The sequence below is a fragment of the Argopecten irradians genome, chromosome 10, assembly GCF_041381155.1.
Source record: "Argopecten irradians isolate NY chromosome 10, Ai_NY, whole genome shotgun sequence".
NCBI classification, from domain to species: domain Eukaryota; kingdom Metazoa; phylum Mollusca; class Bivalvia; order Pectinida; family Pectinidae; genus Argopecten; species Argopecten irradians.
Window position 1 is genome coordinate 24,991,693 of NC_091143.1, and position 20,125 is coordinate 25,011,817.

The window sequence follows — 20,125 nt, forward strand, 5'->3', positions numbered from 1 at the left end:
TATACGACCTTATAACCTATATCCTTTGATTTCTAAGATGTACGAAAGTAATGTAATAATGCGTGTCACAACTAATTGTTCTGCTTAAACAACTTGGAAAGCTGAGTCATTAGAATATCTAATACAGTTTCTCCTGGAACACGCGACTAATCCGATACATTTTGATTGTAGGCCGCTTCAACTTGAAGAACCTAAATAAAGAAGACTTCCCAAATTTACTTTCAAGTACACTGTCTGCAAATGGAAAGTTTCAGACCGATGGACGCTTTCGTTCATCTACAAGCCATATATCAATGACATGGCTTGATCTCGTCTGGAGCTTTATAGATCGGGAATGCGATATAACCCCATCACTGGAAAAGTTATGTTTAGTTCCAATCATTGATGATTCTCAGTCCGAAGAGAATTTAGACTTATTACCATTAAAGGGCCTTTACCTGGTGGCTGATTGTGGCGGTATGGTTCCACTGACTCCGACTCTACGCAGAGCTTTGGGAAGACTTGGTATTACTGTTATCAGTCATATAACAAAAGGTGAAACGCTTGATCATTTGATGGATTCCTATTGTAAGTACCCCAATCTGAAAGGTCTGATGGAGCTTCTAGAAAAACTGTTTCAAAACTATCAAAGCAATACGTTATCGCAGACAGAAATGATCTCATCCTTCAAAGATCAATCTACATCTCAAGAGAAGACTGATTTGCTGAATTTCCTATCGCAGGATTGTCACCAATCGTTTCCAGGCGCTGATGCTGTGTTGAAAGAGTTAGACATTTTCCCTGAAATACTATATCAGAACACCAAAGCAAGATATACATCAATTGCTAAGAACAAGTGCATGGAGTGTGAAAATAGCATTCCAGTAAGATACCCTCTACCCCTGCTGCATTTAGATTCTAATCAAAAAGTACTGGCTAAACGTCTTGGAGCAAAGGAACTATCAGAGAAGCTATTGATCCAAAAAATTCTCCAGGCAGTTATTGACGGAAATCCTGAGTACGATGAACCAAGTGTAGAACGTTTTATGATGTATACGCTGCGGTTCTGTTCCAGTTTGTCTTCGAGTGTCGATTTGGATGCCATCATCGGATTAGGATCCAGAGTTAAATTCATCATTATGCCATCTACACCGTACGATTCTGAGCTTGTACCGATTAGTGCATTCTTTGATCATACAAATTCGATCCTTCAGAAATTGTTTCATTTTGAGCAAAGCAAGTTTCTTCCTGAACAATATCAGCAGGAGGAGTTGGTGTCTACACTTCGAAAGTTTGGCCTCAAGTCAGATACGGATATCAAACAAGGTGATGGATTTGACGTTGTTAAAACATTAGATAGAAAGTGCAAAGAGAATGACCAGAATAATTTAGAAGATATCCGGAGCTGTTCTCGACAATTGATGGAAACATTAGACAAATTGTTAGAGTCATCCGAAGCTAACATAGATAGTATTCTTGGTTATCAATGGGTGACTTTCATCGACAGAAAGCCAGTTCACTATCCAGATATTCTACCTTGGTATGGAGAGACCGTTAAGTCATTCTTGTGTTCTCCACAAGAAGCAACGCTGACTAAGTACGAGTCTCTAGCAGCGTCCATCAGATGCATTGTTGAGACATCAAACTATCCCAATTTGGCTGTCAAATGTAAATGGAATAATCCCCCAGATGTCGACATGTGCTTTCGTCAGTTGGACACGGTACGGGATGCATTCTGCCCACAGCATAAAGCCAAGTTGAACGCTGTTACTAAAGACATCTATCAACATCTATCATCATTAGAGGACGTTGTTGTGAAATCCAGACCCATTGTATGTACGGGAAAAGGATTTCATTGTCCTAAGGAAGTGTTTATATCATTTCCTTTCGACACAAACATATCACTAGAGCCTTTCATGTACAAGCTTCCGGACGAATTTTTAGAATATTCGGACTTGTTTGTTAAACTAGGATCAACAAGAACACACACTATAAGTTCATTAAATGCCGTTCTGGTGTCAATGAAAGAGTGCAGTGGGACTTCATCGTGTGTAAAAGATAGGGATAGACGGATTGCTGTGGACATATTGGACATGATAGCAATATTGAAGGGCAAGAGTGACGACAATCTGACTGAAACCCTCGTGCCTGTACAATCGCACAATGGTGAATTAGACTTACGTCTAGTCAATGAATGTACCTATTCGGATAGTGATTCCAGCTGGCTACAAGATGGTGACGAAGACGATGATGTCAGATATGTGCATCCCGATGTCAGTGCCGAATTAGCCGAAAAACTCGGAGTTATGACTTTTACTCAAAGATTCCTATCGGATGGCGGGACAGATGAAATCGAAAGTTATGGACAATCAGAACCCCTGACAACAAGTCTAAAACGTTTGCTGGAAAACTATTGTGATGGATTGGCAGTTTTTAAAGAACTGATCCAAAATGCTGACGATGCCGGGGCTCAAGAGATTTGCTTCCTTTACGACGAGAGACAAAATGAAAACGCCAGAACCGGTTTGATCGACGCTAACATGGCTCAATGCCAGGGTCCAGCATTTTGGACTTACAACGACGCTAAATTCACCGACAGTGACTTTGAAAATATTATCAAACTTGGTGGCGGGACTAAAAGAGCGAAGAAAACGAAAATTGGTAAATTCGGTCTCGGTTTCTCTGCTGTATACAACTTAACGGATGTTCCAAGCTTTGTAAGTGGACATTCCTTGGTTGTCTTTGATCCACATACTACTCATCTCGGGAAAGCCATAAAGAATAAAAATAATCCAGGTATTCGATTGACGTTTCGAGCCAAAAGTGCTGGTATGCTAAAACGAATAAGGAACCAGTTCCTTCCATACAATGACATATTTGGATGTGATTTGTCTGGAAGTACAATGCCTCCATATTACGATGGAACGCTTTTCAGACTCCCGTTACGGACAAGGGAACAAGCCATACGTAGTGAAATAAAAGGTCAACCGTACCGAAAAGAAGACATGGCAGAGCTTCTTCATCTACTGAAAGATTGTGCTGGTGATCTTTTGACATTCACTCAAAATTTGAAAGGAATAAGGCTGTTTCATCTTTCGGAAAACAGTGTGAACCCAGCTAAAGATATGGAACTCGTTTTCTGTACGAAAAAGTCTGTCATTCAGACCAATCCTACGCATGCCGACTCTGGAAGTGTTATGTCACGTGCTGAAAACGTTTGCACAACTAAGAAGTTTGAATGTACAGAATTGATATCGGTCAATGTATCCACATTTCGAAATTCGCTTTTGAACATGCGTGAAGAAAAATCACCAAGACCAACCCTACGAATAGTGTCCTGGGCGTCAGGAACTACATCAGAGACTCTTGAAATGGCAAAGCAATTGGAAAGCGACGGGGCCCTTAATCTTGGAAGTGTTGCCGTGTCCTTAACGGAAACTCCTGGATCCATCCGTGTTGCTGTTCCGTTTCCACACGAAGATGAACATCTAGGTTTTTATGGCTGTAGCCATTTCTTCTGTTTCCTTCCTTTACCCGTCGAATGTAAAACCCCAGTTCATATCAACGGTTGTTTTTCTGTAAGCAGTGACAGGAAGGGTTTGATAAAGAGCACAAGTGATGAAAAAGGGATAACTACAAAGGAAAACTGGAATAGAATGCTGTTGACTGATGCTGTTTGCAACGCAAATCTTGACTTGGTAAAGAGTCTTGAACATTTCAAAGTGGAATTACACCCAGAATATTCATCACTTTGGCCTGCCGCTGACGATCCAATAGTGACGTGTTTATCTGATGCATTTTGCAAGGCTATTGTGTATAAGGGTCATAATGTATTTTATACACCAGAACGTCGCCACAGAGTATCATTTCGTGGATCCATTTTTCTGGACAGCAAATTACGTCATGACAAAACTGTTGGAGACTTTGCTTTTGAAACATTCAAAAACCTATATGAAGGTGAAAACGAACCAATGGATATGTCACTATCGCTGCAACGTCAATTTTGCAAGGCGGACTGTGAAAAGGAATTATTAGAGCAAACAATGAGCACGGAAGACTTTTATGAAGACATATTCTTCCCGAACATACAAAATGTCGAAGAAAAGAAACGAGATGCATTAGTGATGCATATATTGAAAACAAGTTGTCTTTTTCTTCAAAATCTGTTGAAAAATCATCCGTGTATTCCCGTTTCAGCCAATGGAAAATTAAGACCACCGCGTGAACTCGTAAGACCAGAAACTGTCCTTTCAAAGCTTTTCTTCGACGAAGACGGTCGGTTTCCTTTAGATAGGAATGAACCTTTCTCCAGTGAGGCTAATCTGAACGCACTTGTAGAATTGGGAATGATGGACTCGACGTTGCCCGACGAAATTCTTTTGGAAAGAGCAGAATCGATTTCCTGTTTAAATGAACACAAACATGCGACCCAGCGCTGTCGACACTTGCTAGCCTACATTTCCAAACATAATGTTGCATGTAAAAACATTTTTGATCAACTTTGCAGAACGAGCTTTATACCATCTCTTAAGAAGCCTAAACATTGGCCTCTTACATGGTTTTCAGATGAGCAAGACACATTTTCTCCCCCGAATGAAATGTATTTTCCGGAACACATGGATCGAATTGCTTGTACAAAACTGATTGTAAATGTTGAGGAACTGAGATGTGACTTTAATGTCTGTCTGGTACTCGAATCACTCGGTGTTAAACATGAAGAGCTACAAGAAGACGTAGAGGCGCAACTTCTCGCCATCGGTGAACATGGAGAAATCCCACCAGGCAAACAGAGACGAAGATTGTTCGAAATATGTATTTCTGTTTATGAGTACTTTGATGCTCCATCAAAACGTCTGTCAGGGAAATTCGAGGACCTTCCTGTAATATTGATATCTGAATACCAATTAGTTCCTCCTAGAAAAATTACAACCGAGAGATTTTCAAGAATTGATTGTGCTCCAGAAATTTATCAAATCGATTCAGCTGATGTAAAAAGATTCCAGCGCTTTCTTAAACTTGTTGGTGTTCGGGAACAACTTTGTAAAGAAGATGTTATTTTGGCTCTTGAGAGAGTAACTGCAAAAGATGTCAAATGTGACGATAATGAAAGCATTGGACTTATTGTAAACCTTTTACGACTTCTAGCAAATGTGTGTAAACGCCGTTATGAAAAGCTTGAGCAAGAAGAAATATCGCGTGTATGTGTTCCAGACGATACATGCACTCTCCGAAGCGTGAACGCACTCTGTGTGGATGACGGGTTTCTCTTAAAACGACAACCATATATGCACTTTGTTCATGCAACAGTATCTGGAGAAATAATCAAACTTCTTGATATAAAATCAAAACGGGTAAAGCACCTGAATGCGATTAAAGGGAGTATGCCATTTGGACAAAAGGAGGAACTTGTAACAAGGCTTAAAGGTATTCTACAAGAATATCCAGAAAATGAAACAATTCTATATGAACTCTTACAGAATGCGGATGACGCGGGTGCAAAAGAAATCAAATTTGTCCTAGACATGAGACAACATCAAACTAAGAAAGGGATATTCGGTGAAAGTTGGGCTGATGTTCAAGGTCCTGCATTATGTGTTTTCAACGATTCATGTTTTTCTGAAGAAGATCTTGAAGGCATTTGCAAACTTGGTCAGGGATCGAAGTCACAAGACCCGACAAAGACAGGACAATTTGGTATTGGATTCAACGCAGTTTATCACCTGACAGATACACCTTCATTTATAACCAGAGGGCCGGTAACACCTAACAAAGGAACCTTTTGTGCATTTGATCCAAACTGTGCGTTTTGTCCTGCTGCAGACGAATTGAACCCAGGAATACAGATTCCTGACCTGGCGGAACTCGAAGAATACTACCCGGGTGTATATGACTGTTATTTACAGAAAGAGATGCCAAGAGATCAGGGTACATGGTTCAGGTTCCCTTTGCGAACTGAAAAGATGGCTAAAAAATCAGGAATATGTGAGAAAAAAAGGGACTCCTTGGATGAACTACTTCACTCCTTCAAAGTTAACATGAAGAAATGTTTATTGTTTCTGAGAAGCGTCCGAGAAATTTCTCTGTGTAAGATAGATAGCAAAGGAAACTTTTTGGACAACCACAGAGTCACAGCGTCATTAGAAAGGGACCAGGAAAATGATTTAAACGTGTTTTATAATAACTGCGACAAACTTACAAAATCTGTGTTTTCCAAGTCTAAGGGTATTGGCGAGATTGCAAAACAATCAATTCAATACATCATGACCACACACGAAGAGTCTAAATTATCCGAACGCTGGATTATTGCGCAGACCTTTGGATTCGATCCCGATACAAAAATCCCTGATGTCATACAGGAAGCTTTTACGAATAATGATATCGCTCTCACGCCAAAGGGTGCTGTAGCTCTTCCATATCCGACTGAGATCACGGAAAGTGGACAACGGGATATTGATGCTCCATATGATTCTCACAGTACCAACAGAAAAAAACACAACCCAGTTGTTCTTCCGGGTGTACATGAAGATATGAATATTGAAGATATATATGATATCCAAACTGACGATCACAGTACTGACAGTGGCTTCGGTCAAATCTTTTGTTTCCTTCCACTTCCGCTGAAAAGTGGACTCCCTGTGCATATAAATGGTCATTTCGCTCTTCACCAGACGCGCACGGGAATGTGGGAGGGTAATTCAATGAGAGGTTTCTGGAACAGCTTGCTATTTGAAACAAGTATAGCAAACAGCTATGTGTTAGCTATCGAATACATGCGAGACACATATGAAAAGGATACCGAAGGTCAGGACCTTGACGAAGTTCATATCAAATCTCTCTTATCGAAATATCATGATGCTTTTCCTCGATATGACCAAGGGAAAAATGATTTGATAAAAAACATGATTACATCCCTTTTCTCCATGTTGTATGAAAACGAATCCACTGTATTTCCAGTCTTATCAACAACCTTAAAGCCAATATGGTGGGTGGGTCTACAACAGAGTAACGACAACCACGCTTTCCCAGCCTTCTTCGATGATTTATCAATTCAGTTTGAAGCAGAATTACGTATACCAAGTTACGTTGTGGTAACAGAAGTAGACCAAGTGAAACAAAATAGGCTCAAGCAACAACAGGCTGTGAGTGACGCACTTAAGCTCTCAAGTACTTTAAAAGCTATTGGTATGAAAGTACTCGAAACACCACTTTGGATCTTCACCAGTATGAAACTTGCGTTTCTCAAGAAGAAAAACTTGTGTATTAGTAGCACTATGCACAAAGAGTTTAAGGAGGAGATACACATCTTAAATCCTTTGATCATAGTAAAGTTCTTAAGTCAAGAGAGTGGTTCTTCACCGGATGCGTGCCTTCTGAATGATGTAGATCAGAATATATCCGAAACTCCTATCAAGAGTGTAGAAAACACGCGCCACCTTTTAAGGTATTGCCTCAAAGATCATGACATGTTTCTTCAGCATGTCGACAGTTTACCTTTACTGATAACGAATGATTGCAAGCTGAGACGTTTTTCACCCAAAAGGCCTGTTTATTTATCTGAGTTTTGGGACCTTTTGCCAGCATCTTCAGAACAGTTTGTGCATAAAGATTTGGTCAAGTTGATTCAATGCATCGCGAGATCGCCGAGTTTAAAAGATTTTGACCTGGATTGTTTTGCCAGACTGCTACCAGGTAGTATCGATACAGGTTTGCTTTCGAATGATGAGCCAATCCAGTGGAACTATCAATTGTTACCGAAATATTGGTTGAACAGGTTTTGGCAATTCATGGATACTTTGAAGACGAAGTCAATAAACATAGAGGTATTGCAAAAATGGTGCCTTTTGCCTGGACAATTGAAAACAGGGGCACCAGACAGGGATATATTGGTTCCTTTTCATATGGGTTTTGTTCTAATGGACATTACTTTGTTTGACGAACCACTTTCTGATAATCTTGCTTCATTGGAAATACCACTGCCACATCCACTTTGCATGAACACACAGATGATGAACTTTGTGGCCTCAAAAAGAGATCCCGTGCATTTCATTAAGTCACTTCATTATCACAAGGAGAAAGTAAGAACGCTCCAATTAAATGGATGTAAGAACATATTACACCATATAGCATCCAATGCTAAACAATTGGATTTGGGGATAGAGGGTAAACTTAGACAGCTTCCTCTGTTCCTTACCGTGGATGGCCAGACTGTAGACCTTTTACCCAACAGACGCGTCTTCATCGTCGAATCTAGCTCTAGCTCTGATTTACCTACAGATGGACTCGGTGATTGGTCGAATGCTTGCGAAGTTAGACTGTTGAAATATTATTTTCCCACATCGGGATTGATGCATTTCTTGGGCTACGATCGCACTCTTTCAGAAACAGATCTGTACACTAACCTCATTCTGCCACACTTTTTTCATATCAAAGACGAATACCGGTTGCTTCATTTGGAATTTGTACGAGATCACCTTCTTCGCATGAGCCACGAATCGCCATTGAAGAATGCACTGCAAAATTCAGCTTTCGTTTTACATGAAGGAAAACTCAAAAAAGCAAACAGCTTCTTCAGCCCCCACGTCAGATTTCTGAAAAAAATGTGTGATCAGTCCATGTTGCCACCAACGCCATTCCAGGAATCGAAATGGAAAGAATTCATGGAATATGCTGGTATGAAGACAAACGTTACCACAGTTTTATACTGTCAGTTTGCCAAACAAATAGAACAACACGGCTTGTGTTCTATGACCGACGAAATCAAGAGCAAATCTGAAGTTATGGTCAAATATCTTTTTGAAACAAATCAACTATCAAGCAATCGAGGATTTTTACAAGACATCAAGGATATCAGGTTTGTGGTACCCCAACCAGTGGAGGAAGAATACAGTCAAGTTTTTACTCAGTTTGGAAACGGAAATTTGATATCATTTTCAGGGTCGATACTCTCCCATCTCATCCATATTGTGTGGACTACTAAGCTGATATTGCCGAGATATCTTGGATTTCTACACCTTGATGACCATATACTCGACGCACTGGGTGTTCTTCGTGAGCCGCCATTAAGAGATGTCCTTTCTCATACCCATAATATCTGCGATAATCTCAACAGGAGATTACGTGACAAGAACACAAACAAGAACGCTAGGTACCTTTCTAACGTGTTCATTACTACGTTGATGAGTGAGATATATGATTATCTACAAGAACATCGTGGTAACATAGAAGAAATCAAAAGGATGCTTTCGGAAACACCTCTTGTACATATGGACGAAATGAACATATTTGTCAAAGCAAAGCAAGTATCAATCAGCTTTTGTGAAACAAAACCGATACCTCCATATCTAGTTAAGATCCCATTGATATATGGAAAATACAAAGACCTGTTTCTGGTCGCTGGAACAACTGAATCTGTTACAATATATCAGTATTCGGACGTACTCTATCACATCAAGGCCGAAGTGCAAACAGAAATCCTTGGACCGGACCATACACAGCATGTGTTGGAGGCATTGACTGGACTTATGACTCTTTTAGAAGGGATGGATGAAGCTAGTATTAAAGATTCAATGGACGATATCGAAACGTTGTATTTACCTACTTCAAAGAAAACCTTGGCAAACTCCAAAGAATTGGTGATTAATGATAACAAAACACTTCAAAAGCGACTTGACCGCGGAAAGAACCATCAAATTATCTTCATGCACAGTGTAAAGGAATGCCAGAGAAAGGAAGATCTCCTATTGAAACTACCGGTTAGATTGAGACCAAGAGCTCTGACCACTATCATACAAAAATGTCTTGTGTCTGCGAATGTCAACAATGAGTCGGATACAAATGTAGATTTATTGCAAAAATTTGTACATTCCTCGCGGTTTTTGCGAGTCGTAGAAAAGATCGGTAAGTTTGAGGACTTCACATCATACCGCCAACATTTGCTGGATGTTAGATTCGTTTCAGTATCCGAGATAAGAACAATCTTATCGCTTGATAGTAAACGTATCGCCGGTACAGAAATGACCGAAGAATGTTATTATTCTACAGACGAACGAATATTTTATATTGCAAATTGTGCTAAAAACATCCGGACCTGGTTGAAGAAAATCGGAAAGGAACTCTTCGGATTACTTTCAAATTGTCTGGCAAAGCAAATAACCCCGGAAAAAATTCGGGAATTGGTTGACTATATGGACGATAAAGAAGGTTTCAAAGAATATTTTAGAAAACTACTAGACGAAGACGACGATGAAGAGGAAGAATCTCTGTTATATCGCCCCGGTCAGCTGGTACCTATCGGATTGCATGCGTTACTACAGCAAGGAGATATTACCTTAGAGGTTGGGGATCTAGTTGCGTATGAAAAATATGACGAAGAAATTGATGGCCGTGTCAACAATTCATTCGGTGATGAAAATTGTCATGCGGTATACGTCTTTGTTAAAATCGTAAAGAAACTAACAGAAAGTGAATTAGGCCGTTATTTTGACACATACAAAGTGCAGACGGGCCAGGACGAGGAAAAGGAAGTTTTAGGGCTCCGTTTGTACAAAGTCATTTACCCGGAGCAATCGTCAACAACCGACTTAGTGATGCACGAATTTGGGCATGACAGTATTGGGCCTCACAAAAGAGACGAGATATTTGACCAAATAATAACTGTTTTATCGCATGCTTGGACACTAAAGGAAGCTGACCGAAAACGTGTTGTAAAAAGGTTGCTTTTACTTTACCATCCGGACAAAAATCGGAATAGAGGTGATGAATATGAACGTTTTTGCACGGAAGTGACAGCGTTTATTCTTGATATCATTCGACGACTTGAAAAAGGCGAAACGTTTCATCAATTCAGCGAACCAAGCAGTAGCAATCAGAGGGGACGACAGCGATGGAAAAGAAACCGACCTAGACAGAGATACGATAACTGGCAATACGGCGAAGACCTTCCTAAGGTTTGGTGCAGTTTTCGGAATCGAATGTCATCACGGTATACTTATACACAGACCAATTTCAGATGGTATCATCAGCAGAGAGGGCAATATATCCCTAACCCACAGCCCCAAGAAGCACAAAGGTGGTACATACAAGCTTGTATGGATTTCCGAAGTGGAAAAACCTCATTAAATTCTCGGAATACCACAGAGAATGGTGATCAGAGCAGGGAAGAAGACTGCAACTGGATTTGCTTCAAATTTCATCAGGTAATATTTAAATGATATTTATTGCATTGTTTTGCTTAAAGTGTGTTTGCTTTCATGTTATTTAACATGATTATAATATGTTATCATTGTATTTGTTTAAAGTTATATACGCCGTAATATTCATACTGATTAACCAAAAAAACATTTTAATTAGTTATACATCAACAAAGAGCACCAACATTTTTAGAATTACAATACCTTAAAGGTAGGTTTCACCCTATGAAATATAAAGACTACGAAATTGAAATTTATCCTGTACATAGATATAATCTTCAGATCATTTTCAATGCATACAGCGAACAATATGGGTGGTCAGTTGCCTAGCTTGACCAGGAAAATACTCCTCTAAAATAGAGTGAAGTCAAGCTTTACATAGAACATGACGTATTTTTTCCAAAACGAGGCCGCAAATGTCAGATAGAAGTGACAGTTTTGACACGGCATGTTTAGTTAAAAAAAATAACAACAACAAATCGAAGTGCGATGGACTGTTTATACATATCATATAATCTAAAACACTTCATGTTACTTAAATACGCTCGCTAGCTTTGTACACCAAATATACATGTAGTTAGTCTGCGGCTTTTTGTGCGCTGGCATATGTGTTGAAATATAACTCACCACGTGCAACGCCGTTACACGAGTCCGAACAGATCCGGGCAAGTTCCATTTGAGATGTGGCTTCTGTTTCTTCTATTGCTACATGTCATCTCTGAATTTAATTCTCTATAGATATCCTAAGTGCTACTGAATTCATTATAATTTCCTCCACTTTGTTGCCGATTCAGATATATTTTTTTTATCTCACACACTTTTGTTCAGCCATTTTGTTTATTTTTAATGCGCGGCAATGCACATGCGCGAAACTTCGACAACACAATCCATCGCAGCTTCATTTGCATACTATTTTGTCTGACGGACACCGTAATAAATCAAGGATTTCCTTCAATTTTGTATTCAAGACACATTTGTTCAATCTCAAACGCATAAAGAAATTAAATTGAGGTATTTTAATATGTTTTTTTCATCTTTTCTTCCGTTTAACGCATTTCACAAAAAAAATATTTATTTAGTTGGGCGAAACCTACCTTTAAATGCATAGGTAAAATGCATTTGCGCGCTAATTCCAATATTCATCATGTTTATGTGTACAGTATAGTGAAATGCGTACATACAGTTAGATCATGAAGCCAAGTTGAGATATCTATAATTTCATTTCACATTTGCACAGTGTTATTAGTAATTGTAAAGCGCATTTCATCTAATTTTATAAACCTTCATAAGGCATTAACACAATTTGACAGTTGATAAATTCTGTGTTTTAATGTATTGTTTATAAAGCATCCTACATGACTTTATTGTCTGTCCGTTTGAATGAGTTTGACAGCTTTATTCATCAAACCAAATCAAATCAAATTCAATAGCTTACTGAAGAAGGAATACCATATCAAAAAATATGGCACATATAACTTTAAAAGATTATTAATAACAAAAATATCTTCTTCAGCCCCAAACCATACACATTTGGGAAACATGTTTGACTTAAAATTATTATTTTTTAATATACTGACAATAGTTTAGGAAATCGTACGTCATCTTGATTTGTTGAAATTTGATAGTGAAATGAGCTCATATCGATACTACTAACACTTAATTTGCTGATGAATTAGTCAGCGAATTTGATCTGCAACAAAGAATATGAAATAAGAAATAAGTGTAGTGAAATCGTGAAATTTTGATACCCTGGAACCGGCTATACTATAACTACCGAAGTACAAAGGTTTGTTTAGTTTCAGTTTTAAGGTAATCTGAAAGGTCGTCCTTCGTTCGGCGTGCGCCGTGCTCCGTTTGAAAACTTTTTATTCAAACGACTTCTTCTCAATAATCGAAAGGCCCAATATCCTGATACTGCGCCTGAAGCATGCTGGGATGAGGGCAACCAAGTGTGTTCAAATTAATGTCATTGACATTCATTCAAGGTCACGTGGGACAAAAGGCTAAAACCATTAATGAACTTCTTGTCAATGACTAAGAGGCCAATGTACTTAATATTGGGCATTTTGTATGTTGGGATGAAAGGCTATATATTTTTTTTGTACAAATGGATGACCTTATCTGTCATTGAAGGTCACAAAAACACAAAACCACATTATTAGCTCACCTGGCCCGAAGTGAGCTTATGTCATGGCGCGGCGTCCGTCCGTCCGTCCGTCCGTCCGTCCGTCCGTCCGTCCGTCCGTCCGTCCATCCGTCGTCCGTCCGTCAACATTTCCTTTAAATCGCTACTAGTCATAGAGTTCTGGATGGATTTTAACCAAATTTGGCCAGAAACATCCTTGGGGGAAGGGGAAGGGAACTTGTATAAATTTTGGCTCTGACCCCCCCGGGGGCAGGAGGGGCGGGGCCCAATAGAGGTAATAGAGGTAAAACATATAAATCGCTACTTGTCCTAGAGTTCTGCATGGATTGTAACCAAATTTGGCCAGAAACATCCTTGGGGGAAGGGGAACAGAACTTGTATAAATTTTGGCTCTGACCCCCTGGGGGCAGGAGGGGCGGGGCCCAATAGGGGAAATAGAGGTAAATCCTTTAAATCGCTACTTGTCCTAGAGTTCTGCATGGATTGTAACCAAATTTAGCCACAAACATCCTTGGGGGAAGGGAAACAGAACTTGTATAAATTTTGTCTCTGACCCCCCGGGGGCAGGAGGGGCGGGGCCCAATAGGGGAAATAGAGGTAAATCCTATAAATCGCTACTTGTCCTAGAGTTCTGCATGGATTGTAACCAAATTTGGCCACAAGTATCCTTGGGGGAAGGGGAACAGAACTTGTATAAATTTTGGCTCTGACCCCCTGGGGGCAGGAGGGGTGGGGCCCAATAGGGGAAATAGAGGTAAATCCTATAAATCGCTACTTGTCCTAGAGTTCTGCATGGATTGTAACCAAATTTGGCCACAAACATCCTTGGGGGAAGGGGAACAGAACTTGTATAAATTTTGGCTCTGACCCCCCGGGGGCAGGAGGGGCGGGGCCCAATAGGGGAAATAGAGGTAAATCCTTTAAATCGCTACTAGTCATAGAGTTCTGCATGGATTGTAACCAAATTTGGCCACAAACATCCTTGGGGGAAGGGGAACAGAACTTGTATAAATTTTGGCTCTGACCCCCCGGGGGCAGGAGGGGCGGGGCCCAATAGAGGTAATAGAGGTAAAACATATAAATCGCTACTTGTCCTAGAGTTCTGCATGGATTGTAACCAAATTTGGCCACAAACATCCTTGGGGGAAGGGGAACAGAACTTGTATAAATTTTGGCTCTGACCCCCCGGGGGCAGGAGGGGCGGGGCCCAATAGGGGAAATAGAGGTAAATCATATAAATCGCTACTTGTCCTAGAGTTCTGCATGGATTGTAACCAAATTTGGCCACAAACATCCTTGGGGGAAGGGGAACAGAACTTGTATAAATTTTGGCTCTGACCCCCCGGGGGCAGGAGGGGCGGGGCCCAATAGGGGAAATAGAGGTAAATCCTTTAAATCGCTACTAGTCATAGAGTTCTGCATGGATTGTAACCAAATTTGGCCACAAACATCCTTGGGGGAAGGGGAACAGAACTTGTATAAATTTTGGCTCTGACCCCCCGGGGGCAGGAGGGGCGGGGCCCAATAGGGGTAATAGAGGTAAATCATATAAATCGCTACTTGTCCTAGAGTTCTGCATGGATTGTAACCAAATTTGGCCACAAACATCCTTGGGGGAAGGGAAACAGAAGTTGTATAAATTTTGGCTCTGACCCCCCGGGGGCAGGAGGGGCGGGGCCCAATAGGGGAAATAGAGGTAAATCCTATAAATCGCTACTTGTCCTAGAGTTCTGCATGGATTGTAACCAAATTTGGCCACAAACATCCTTGGGGGAAGGGGAACAGAACTTGTATAAATTTTGGCTCTGACCCCCCCGGGGGCAGGAGGGGCGGGGCCCAATAGGGGAAATAGAGGTAAATCATATAAATCGCTACTTGTCCTAGAGTTCTGCATGGATTGTAACCAAATTTGGCCACAAACATCCTTGGGGGAAGGGGAACAGAACTTGTATAAATTTTGGCTCTGACCCCCTGGGGGCAGGAGGGGCGGGGCCCAATAGGGGAAATAGAGGTAAATCCTATAAATCGCTACTTGTCCTAGAGTTCTGCATGGATTGTAACCAAATTTGGCCACAAACATCCTTGGGGGAAGGGGGAACAGAACTTGTATAAATTTTGGCTCTGACCCCCCGGGGGCAGGAGGGGCGGGGCCCAATAGGGGAAATAGAGGTAAATCCTATAAATCGCTACTTGTCCTAGAGTTCTGCATGGAATGTAACCAAATTTGGCCACAAACATCCTTGGGGGAAGGGGAACAGAACTTGTATAAATTTTGGCTCTGACCCCGGGGGGCAGGAGGGGCGGGGCCCAATAGGGGAAATAGAGGTAAATCCTATAAATCGCTACTTGTCTTAGAGTTCTGCATGGATTGTAACCAAATTTGGCCACAAACATCCTTGGGGGAAGGGGAACAGAACTTGTATAAATTTTGGCTCTGACCCCCTGGGGGCAGGAGGGGCGGGGCCCAATAGAGGTAATAGAGGTAAAACTATAAATCGCTACTTGTTCTAGAGTTCTGCATGGAATGTAACCAAATTTGGCCACAAACATCCTTGAGGGAAGGGGAAGAGAACTTGTATAAATTTTGGCTCTGACCCCCCGGGGGCAGGAGGGGCGGGGCCCAATAGGGGAAATAGAGGTAAATCCTATAAATCGCTACTTGTCCTAGAGTTCTGCATGGACTGTAACCAAATTTGACCACAAACATCCTTGGGGGAAGGGGAACAGAACTTGTATAAATTTTGGCTCTGACCCCCCTTGGGGGCAGGAGGGGCGGGGCCCAATAGGGGAAATAGAGGTAAATCCTATAAATCGCTACTTGTCCTAGAGTTCTGCATGGAATTGTAACCAAATTTGACCACAAACATCCTTGGGGAAGGGGAACAGAACTTGTATAAATTTTGGCTCTGACCCCCCTGGGGGCAGGAGGGGCGGGGCCCAATAGGGGAAATAGAGGTAAATCCTATAAATCGCTACTTGTCCTAGAGTTCTGCATGGAATGTAACCAAATTTGGCCACAAACATCCTTGGGGGAAGGGGGAGAGAACTTGTATAAATTTTGGCTCTGGCCCCCCGGGGGCAGGAGGGGCGGGGCCCAATAGGGGAAATAGAGGTAAATCCTATAAATCGCTACTTGTCCTAGAGTTCTGCATGGATTGTAACCAAATTTGGCCACAAACATCCTTGGGGAAGGGGAACAGAACTTGTATAAATTTTGGCTCTGACCCCCTGGGGGCAGGAGGGGCGGGGCCCAATAGAGAAAATAAAGGTAAATCCTATAAACCGCTACTTGTCCTAGAGTTCTGCATGGATTGTAACCAAATTTGGCCACAAACATCCTTGAGGGAAGGAAAACAGAACTTGTATAAATTTTGGCTCTGACCCCCCGGGGGCAGGAGGGGCGGGGCCCAATAGGAGAAATATAGGTAAATCATTTTAATCACTACTAGTCATAGAGTTCTGCATGGATTGTAACCAAATTTGGCCACAAACATCCTTGGGGAAGGGGAACAGAACTTGTATAAATTTTGGCTCTGACCCCCCGGGGGCAGGAGGGGCGGGGCCCAATAGGGGAAATAGAGGTAAATCATATAAATCGCTACTTGTCCTAGAGTTCTGCATGGATTGTAACCAAATTTGGCCACAAACATCCTTGGGGGAAGGGGAACAGAACTTGTATAAATTTTGGCTCTGACCCCCCCTGGGGGCAGGAGGGGCGGGGCCCAATAGGGGAAATAGAGGTAAATCCTATAAATCGCTACTTGTCCTAGAGTTCTGCATGGATTGTAACCAAATTTGGCCACAAACATCCTTGGGGGAAGGGGAACAGAACTTGTATAAATTTTGGCTCTGACCCTCTGGGGGCAGGAGGGGCGGGGCCCAATAGGGGAAATAGAGGTAAATCCTATAAATCGCTACTTGTCCTAGAGTTCTGCATGGATTGTAACCAAATTTGGCCACAAACATCCTTGGGGGAAGGGGAACAGAACTTGTATAAATTTTGGCTCTGACCCCCTGGGGGCAGGAGGGGCGGGGCCCAATAGAGGAAATAGAGGTAAAACATATAAATCGCTACTTGTTCTAGAGTTCTGCATGGATTGTAACCAAATTTGGCCACAAACATCCTTGAGGGAAGGGGAACAGAACTTGTATAAATTTTGGCTCTGACCCCCCGGGGGCAGGAGGGGCGGGGCCCAATAGGGGAAATAGAGGTAAATCCTATAAATCGCTACTTGTCCTAGAGTTCTGCATGGATTGTAACCAAATTTGGCCACAAACATCCTTGGGGGAAGGGGAACAGAACTTGTATAAATTTTGGCTCTGACCCTCTGGGGGCAGGAGGGGCGGGGCCCAATAGGGGAAATAGAGGTAAATCCTATAAATCGCTACTTGTCCTAGAGTTCTGCATGGATTGTAACCAAATTTGGCCACAAACATCCTTGGGGGAAGGGAGAAAGAACTTGTATAAATTTTGGCTCTGACCCCCCGGGGGCAGGAGGGGCGGGGCCCAATAGGGGAAATAGAGGTAAATCCTATAAATCGCTACTTGTCCTAGAGTTCTGCATGGATTGTAACCAAATTTGGCCACAAACATCCTTGGGGGAAGGGGAACAGAACTTGTATAAATTTTGGCTCTGACCCCCCGGGGGCAGGAGGGGCGGGGCCCAATAGGGGAAATAGAGGTAAATCCTATAAATCGCTACTTGTCCTAGAGTTCTGCATGGATTGTAACCAAATTTGGCCACAAACATCCTTGGGGGAAGGGGAAGAGAACTTGTATAAATTTTGGCTCTGACCCCCCGGGGGCAGGAGGGGCGGGGCCCAATAGGGGAAATAGAGGTAAATCCTATAAATCGCTACTTGTCCTAGAGTTCTGCATGGATTGTAACCAAATTTGGCCACAAACATCCTTGGGGGAAGGGGGAAAGAACTTGTATAAATTTTGGCTCTGACCCCCTTGGGGCAGGAGGGGCGGGGCCCAATAGGGGAAATAGAGGTAAATCCTATAAATCGCTACTTGTCCTAGAGTTCTGCATGGATTGTAACCAAATTTGGCCACAAACATCCTTGGGGGAAGGGGAACAGAACTTGTATAAATTTTGGCTCTGACCCCCCGGGGGCAGGAGGGGCGGGGCCCAATAGGGGAAATAGAGGTAAATCCTATAAATCGCTACTTGTCCTAGAGTTCTGCATGGATTGTAACCAAATTTGGCCACAAACATCCTTGGGGGAAGGGGAACAGAACTTGTATAAATTTTGGCTCTGACCCCCTGGGGGCAGGTGGGGCGGGGCCCAATAGGGGAAATAGAGGTAAATCCTATAAATCGCTACTTGTCCTAGAGTTCTGCATGGATTGTAACCAAATTTGGCCACAAACATCCTTGGGGGAAGGGGAAGAGAACTTGTATAAATTTTGGCTCTGACCCCCCGGGGGCAGGAGGGGCGGGGCCCAATAGGGGAAATAGAGGTAAATCCTATAAATCGCTACTTGTCCTAGAGTTCTGCATGGATTGTAACCAAATTTGGCCACAAACATCCTTGGGGGAAGGGGAACAGAACTTGTATAAATTTTGGCTCTGACCCCCTGGGGGCAGGAGGGGCGGGGCCCAATAGGGGAAATAGAGGTAAATCCTATAAATCGCTACTTGTCCTAGAGTTCTGCATGGATTGTAACCAAATTTGGCCACAAACATCCTTGAGGGAAGGGGAACAGAACTTGTATAAATTTTGGCTCTGACCCCCCGGGGGCAGGAGGGGCGGGGCCCAATAGGGGAAATAGAGGTAAATCCTATAAATCGCTACTTGTCCTAGAGTTCTGCATGGATTGTAACCAAATTTGGCCACAAACATCCTTGGGGGAAGGGGGAGAGAACTTGTATAAATTTTGGCTCTGACCCCCCGGGGGCAGGAGGGGCGGGGCCCAATAGGGAAAATAAAGGTAAATCCTATAAATCGCTACTTGTCCTAGAGTTCTGCATGGATTGTAACCAAATTTGGCCACAAACATTCTTTGGGGAAGGGGAACAGAACTTGTATAAATTTTGGCTCTGACCCCCTGGGGGCAGGAGGGGCGGGGCCCAATAGGGGAAATAGAGGTAAATCCTGTAAATCGCTACTTGTCCTAGAGTTCTGCATGGATTGTAACCAAATTTGGCCACAAACATCCTTGGGGGAAGGGGGAGAGAACTTGTATAAATTTTGGCTCTGACCCCCCTGGGGGCAGGAGGGGCGGGGCCCAATAGGGAAAATAAAGGTAAATCCTATTAAATCGCTACTTGTCCTAGAGTTCTGCATGGAATGTAACCAAATTTGGCCACAAACATCCTTGGGGGAAGGGGGAAAGGACTTAAATAAATTTTGGCTCTGACCCCCTTTGGGCAGGAGGGGCGGGGCTCAATAGTGGAAATAGAGGTAAATCGTATAAATCGCTACTTGTCCTAGATTTCTGCATGTATTGCCACCAAATTTGGCCACAAACATCCTTGGGGGAAGGGGAACAGAACTTGTATAAATTTTGGCTCTGACCCCCCGGGGGCAGGAGGGGCGGGGCCCAATAGGGGAAATAGAGGTAAATCCTATAAATCGCTACTTGTCCTAGAGTTCTGCATGGATTGTAACCAAATTTGGCCACAAACATCCTTGGGGGAAGGGGAACAGAACTTGTATAAATTTTGGCTCTGACCCCACGGGGGCAGGAGGGGCGGGGCCCAATATGGAAAATAGAGGTAAATCCTATAAATCGCTACTTGTCCTAGAGTTCTGCATGGATTGTAACCAAATTTGGCCACAAACATCCTTGGGGGAAGGGGAA

The 20,125-nt window shown here is 42.4% G+C and overlaps 1 protein-coding gene across 1 annotated transcript in view; it reads left to right on the forward strand.

The window, feature by feature from the left end:
* LOC138333473 (sacsin-like) overlaps window positions 1-20,125 on the forward strand; it is a 39,443-nt gene that overhangs the window by 15,666 nt on the left and 3,652 nt on the right. Inside the window, exon 7 of the mRNA XM_069281876.1 lies at window positions 172-11,174. Within this exon, the coding sequence (XP_069137977.1) occupies window positions 172-11,174 (11,003 nt within the window). The remainder of the gene's footprint in view (window positions 1-171; window positions 11,175-20,125) is intronic.